General features: G+C 48.9%; 1 protein-coding gene across 1 annotated transcript; it reads left to right on the plus strand.

Moving 5' to 3' along the window:
* Nucleotides 1-974: 974 nt before the first annotated feature.
* Nucleotides 975-2,407, plus strand: LOC123141500 (cyclin-F2-2-like). The gene has a single exon (XM_044560625.1). It carries the CDS (start codon nt 1,163-1,165, stop codon nt 2,381-2,383), a length of 1,221 nt encoding a protein of 406 aa, XP_044416560.1. The 5' UTR covers nt 975-1,162; the 3' UTR covers nt 2,384-2,407.
* The last annotated feature ends 3,962 nt before the right edge of the window (nt 2,408-6,369 follow it).

Consider the following 6,369-nt stretch of genomic DNA (forward strand, 5'->3'; position numbering starts at 1 on the left):
ATATGAAGGTATAGGTAACGATGATCACACCAACAATCAATGTAGTGGAAGAGGAAGATGTTGGTGAAGCCCGTCTATTCCTGCAGCTAGGTTATACCTCCCAGACATGAGAATCTTCAACGACCACCGATCTAGTGTCGAAGTAGAAGATACATCCGAGACATCCACACATAAAAATCTAGCAAAAATAAAATATTAGAAATTTAAGTAGGAGGACAGAACCGACGGAGACTGTCGTATGCTGGTAAGTCTCAAAGAACCGTATAGAGGCAAGTTCCGAGGGACATAGCTTAAAGGACGAGCTAAGTTCACGAGGAAACAGAAAGTAAGTTTGGTAGCTTGACAGAAAAAGAACTAAAATTGTAGGAGTAACAATGAAATAGAAAAATCATTTCGGTTGGAAGAACGAAAAAGTTGTGGTACCTGGTAAGAAAAATTATGAATCGAAGATGAATATTTGAGAAACGACATCATGTATCATAGGGAAATAAAAGGTTGGCAAAAGGGGTGTAACAATTTCGGATGGAAAAAACGATGACATGCGAAATGACGGAACATGACGAACTGATGAGTTGACATCAGGTAAAGCAAATTAATTGCACAAACAAAGAAAGAAAGAAGATGATCAAAGGATTGAAAGAAAGAAGATGGCTCAAAGAACTGAAAGCTCAGAGGTTCGAGCAGGGTTGAACAAGAAAGAAGGTATCAAACAGAACGGAGAGATGCACCGCAGGCACAAAAAGAGGAAAGTATAAGAACAGTTGGATGAAGTATGTACAAGAAAAACATGTATATTGTCTTGTGTTGAAATGGTACCGAATTTGCATCCATTGTTTAGCCAATTTCCGCCGGAACAATTTTTTGGATCATGGCACATATAAAACGGTTGGAGAAGGATGCACAGGTGCGTGCCTTGCGATTTTTTGCCATTTAGTTGCTTGTTTGATCACGTTGGGTTGGGTGTAGCAGGAAACATAAATGCAGTGTGTTTGAGCTGTGCTCGGATTCAGACCGGAGACACGTCGCTGCGTTGCGTCGAGGGGGAGTGCGCGCCATGAAAAAAAAGAAGGGAGACCGCGTCGCCGCGTTGCGTCGAGGTACAGCAGGAAAGAAACTCTTCGTATCCTGGTAGGAGTCGGACCCGATCGAGTCGGCGGAACAAATGCAGTGGAACTATATATACATACACATAGCGGCGTATAGGTATAGCGTTACAGACGCCAGCCCCCCTTCCTCCTCCCATGCCACCAACACCGTACCCAGCGCACAATCAACAATCCATCTTCCCTCCCTGCTCCCGGCGATCGAGATGATGCAGTACGCCGTGGATCCCTACGCGGGCGCCTTTGCTCGACCTCCGCCTCCCGGCTTCTTCGGCGTCGGATCCTGCGCTTGGGTCGCCAACAGGCCTGCTCGGCGACCTCCGCCTCCCGCCTTCTTCGGCATCGGATCCTGCTTTCGCCCGGCTGCCGACGTGCCAGCTCGTCGACCTCCGCCTCCCGGTTTCTTCGGTGCACGCCGTCCCAGGGTGCTCCCGCCAGCGCCGTGCGAGGTGCCCATGCCACCAAAGTTCTCAAAGCCCACGACACCGGCACCAGCGCCGGTTTCCTGCGTCGCCGCCGCCTCCACAAAGCTTCAGCGGCTGTGCCCTGACTACGAAGACGACATCGACCACAACCTCCGGTTGACAGAGAAGAACGCCGAGGAGCGGCCGCTACCGGACTACCTGACGAAGGTGCAGCAGGATCGGGTGAGCGAGTCAGCGCGCGCCTCCCTCGTCGGATGGATGGACAAGTTCGTCCGAGACCATGATCTGGCCGACGGCACGCTCCACCACGCCGTCGCCTACGTCGACCGGGTCCTGTCTGTGCGAGCCCTGACGACTGACAGCGGCTACGAGCTACGCCTCCTGGGTGCCGCGGCCATCTTTGTCGCCGCCAAATACGAGGACCAAAAAGCCGTGTGGAAGCTGAAGGCCGACCAGATCGCCAGGTACGGCGAGTTCGCCGCGGGCAAAGAGGTGCTCGACATGGAGTGCGAGATGGTGGAGGCGCTCGGATACCAGCTCGGCGGCCCCACGGCGCACACGTTCCTGAGCCACTTCATGAGGTACGCCGAGGGGGAGGACAAGACCAAGATCCTGCCATTGGCGACTCGCCTCGTTGATCAGTCTCTGCTCAACTACACGTGCCTCCGCATCTTGCCGTCCCTCGTGGCGGCGTCCGCGATCTTCCTCGCGAGGCGGACCCTGAATCCGCCCGACGTCCTCGCGTGGAACAGGGAATTGACGGAGCTGACGGGCTACAACTGCTCCGACATGACAGCCTGCGTGCTTAATATGTTCTTCTTCTCGCGGTCGCTCATCTGTAACCCTTCTTCTTGATCATCGAGGAGACTCACCAAGACAGAGCAGTTTTGTACTCGTCTTGTAATCTTGTGGAAGTTCCTTGTAATGTTCATGTATACCAGTCTGAAATTAATGTATGTATCATCTTAGTTTTGTCATGCATGCGTCAACTGGTGATGAACACACTGTACCGGGCTTCTGATTGCCGGTTCTTTTTTCCTCCAAAACTCTTTTTTTTTGCGCATCAAAACACTAAATTAAGCTTTAACAGGAGGATTACAATCGTTCCTTAAACAAGCATCAAGAAACCCTGGCACGCAATTTAACCATAAGCATCTCCTTCTACTACTGCTAGCTAGCCTGCCCAGCACACAGATGTGCGACCATTTGCCTCTCTCCCGATACTAGTAATGTCAGATCGTCCCTCTTCTCTACCAATCCAAAGGCCTATGACCAGCTGGGCATACCAGTTTCTTAGGTCACATGTTGCATGCGAAGATCACAAGCCAAACGGACACCATTCCGTACCGCATATGCCTCCATTACGATGACGCTCGCTGCGTTGTCATACCACAACGCCTGTGCCCGAACTAACTCCCCTGTGTGATCTCGAATACCAACACCCGTTGCTCCTATATGAAGCTAGCATCAACATTAACCTTCATTACCCCTGGTGGTGGTTTAGGCCAATGCATCAACAATTTCTTGTGTTGTTTCTTCTCCTTGCCACTGATTGCTAAATCTATTGCTACATCCAGAGTCCATCTGACAGAACTTGTAACAGAGTATCGTGACTCTTTTTCACCATGTTTCCTTGCATTTCTAGAGGACCATACAGACCACACACCACACATAATAATCGTAGCTTCAGACCTAGGTATAAAATCTTCGAACAAGATATCAATCGACCATGAAGGCATGAGTTGCGGGATTTTAACACCTGCAAAAATCTTAATCTCTTTCCAGAATCTTTTGGCCCAAATGGACTTGAAGATAGCATGTACAATATAGTCTCCTCCCTGCCACATTCAAGATGGAATTCCCTAGGCTCAATATGTTTCTGATGGAGCACCGACAAACAAGGTATAAAAGAGTCACGATACTCTGTTACAAGTTCTGTCAGATGGACTCTTGTAACCCCGGTGAAGATGTGCCTCACCAGAGTTTTTCAGTAGGCATGATAAACCTTCAGCACAAATCAGGAATAAGTAGCAATGGATCACCTTGTCTATGCCTATGGTTGGTTTAAAAATTTCTGAAAACACCCCATTCACTCTCACAGAGAACGAGACTGTTTCCACGCACTTCATAACTATATTAATCCATCCATCTGCAAAACCCAGTTTGGGTTTGGTCATGATGGCTCTCAAATAGCTCCATTCTACTCGATCGCAGACTTTAGCCATATCTAGCTTCACCGCACAAGCTCCAGACTTGCCTTTCCTCCTCTTCAAATAATGAATACATTCGTAAGCAGTTAATACACTATCCGTTATTAATCTTCCTGCCACAAACACTATTGCAGAAAAAAACTACGTAGATGATTTTCTTCAAGGGGAAGCCACATGATAACTTTATTTGTTTTAAAGGAGACAAAATATTTGCCTTGTCCATTAATTAATCAAAAGAGAACGACCCATTTAATTAGATAAAAACCAAAACAATAAGGATCAAACAAGCCCACACCGAACATTGAAACACATAGTGTCAAGGCCATTCTCGCAAATGGCGTGCCGAACACAACAACAGACGCCAACCACACGAACACACAACAATGTGAGGACCCGCTCTGCCGATCAAGCCGACCATCCACCACTATCGGTGTGAAATCCGGCAGACCTCGAGGTAGGGGTCCCGAACTATGGATCTCGGATCGTGGGTAACAGAAATAGGGAGACGGTGTTTACCCAGGTTCGGGCCCTCTTGATGGAGGTAAAACCCTATGTCCTGCTCTTGTTTCTATTGATAGAGATGTATCGAGTACAGAGTTGATCTACCTCGAGATCGTGAGATGTGTTCTAACTCTAGGCTAGGTGAATGAGATTGCGTTAATGTGCCCTCCACGGGCTAAACCCTCTAGCTTATATACATGCCAGGTAGGGCATCTAAGGTTACAAGATCGGTATCTTGGCACAGAGGTCGTAGGAGAAGTCTTGGAGTGTACGACAAGTCTTGGGTAGATGTAGTCTCGATCACGCCTCCAGCATGTGTCTTACGGAGTCCATCGTGAGAAGAATGAGGGCTCACCAGCCCATCCCGAGGAGTAGGCCGGCTAGGTTAGACCCCCTAGTCCAGGACACCGTCAGTAGCCCCCGAACTGGTCTTCCACGCCGTGGACGACACCCTTTATGAAGATAACCTTGGATCCGGAGTCCTTGATTTGATAAACGAGTCCCCCTTTGTGACTTCAATAACCCTAAAGTGTTTTTCAAAGAGGTAGTGTCTTACAAACAAGACTTAGCCGAGCTCATGCCTTGTACGAGGAGGCGGGGTAACTTAGCCTCGAAGGCCGACCACGTAGGTGTGAATAGTGCCCCCTAGCCTGACAACTTTATCGAAGCGGCATGAGCCATGAAGGGTCAAGCAGTTACTGCTTACCACTAATCATGGCCCGAGGCAGCCCTTTTAGTGGTGCGTCCTATCAAAATGGAGATCGTGCCTGTTTTCTCAGGGACATTATCAAGATTTTGTTTCCCCCCATGCGCACAACAACATCTTTTGAGGGGGAGTGGCATTTTTACCGGCGTAGCGAGAAGGACTCTTGGCCTTTTCATCAGCCTATAAGAGTAAGAAACCAACAATGCAAACAAGCACACTCTCATTTCCCCTGTCTGCTGCCTTCTCTAGCTCTAGCGCCCAGATCCAATCTCGCTTTCTTCCTCCTCAGTCGCATCCAAGCTTCCTCACCCAACCATGTCTGACACCCTCAGAGGGCATTGGGTGGTTCCACCATGACAGAGGTCACCATCACGGAGTTGCGCAGTGCGGGATACATCCCCGCCAACATCGCCGCCCGCGCTCCCAACGCCAACCAGCAAGTGCCTGCTCCCAACCCAGGGGAGCGGGTAGTCTTCGTCCCCCACCTCTTCAGTGGTTTAGGGTTCCCGCTACACCCATTCGTGCGCGGGGTAATGTTCTATTACGGGCTCGACTTCCACCACATGGCCCCGAACTGTTGGAAATATGCCCTAGAGGCAATAATAAATAGGTTATTATTATATTTCCTTGCTCATGATAATCGTTTATTATCCATGCTAGAATTGTATTGATAGGAAACTTAGATGCATGTGTGGATACATAGACAACACCATGTCCCTAGTGAGCCTCTAGGAGACTAGCTCGTTGATCAATAGATGGTTACGGTTTCCTGACCATGGACATTGGATGTCGTTGATAACGGGATCACATCATTAGGAGAATGATGTGATGGACAAGACCCAATCCTAAGCCTAGCACAAGATCGTGTAATTCGTTTGCTCAGAGCTTTTCTAATGTCAAGTATCAGTTCCTTAGACCATGAGATGTGCAACTCCCGGATACCGTAGGAATGCTTTGGGTGTACCAAACGTCACAACGTAACTGGGTGACTATAAAGGTGCACTACAGGTATCTCCGAAAGTGTCTGTTGGGTTGGCACGAATCGAGACTGGGATTTTTCACTCCGTATAAACGGAGAGGTATCTCTGGGCCCACTCGGTAGGACATCATCATAATGTGCACAGTGTGACCAAGTAATTGATCACGGGATGATGTGAGTTATGGAACGAGTAAAGAGACTTGCCGGTAACGAGATTGAACAAAGTATAGGGATACCGACGATCGAATCTCGGGCAAGTAACATACCGATGGACAAAGGGAATTGCATACGGGATTGATTGAATCCCCGACATCGTGGTTCATCCGATGAGATCATCGTGGAACATGTGGGAGCCAACATGGGTATCCAGATCCCGCTGTTGGTTATTGACCGGAGAACGTCTCGGTCATGTCTGCATGGTTCCCGAACCCGTAGGGTCTACACG

The sequence above is a fragment of the Triticum aestivum genome, chromosome 6D, assembly GCF_018294505.1.
Source record: "Triticum aestivum cultivar Chinese Spring chromosome 6D, IWGSC CS RefSeq v2.1, whole genome shotgun sequence".
NCBI classification, from domain to species: domain Eukaryota; kingdom Viridiplantae; phylum Streptophyta; class Magnoliopsida; order Poales; family Poaceae; genus Triticum; species Triticum aestivum.

Bases quoted from the DNA above. Each gene is read 5' to 3' on its own strand.
- LOC123141500 (XM_044560625.1), top strand. From the start codon at position 1,163: ATGCAGTGGAACTATATATACATACACATAGCGGCGTATAGGTATAGC.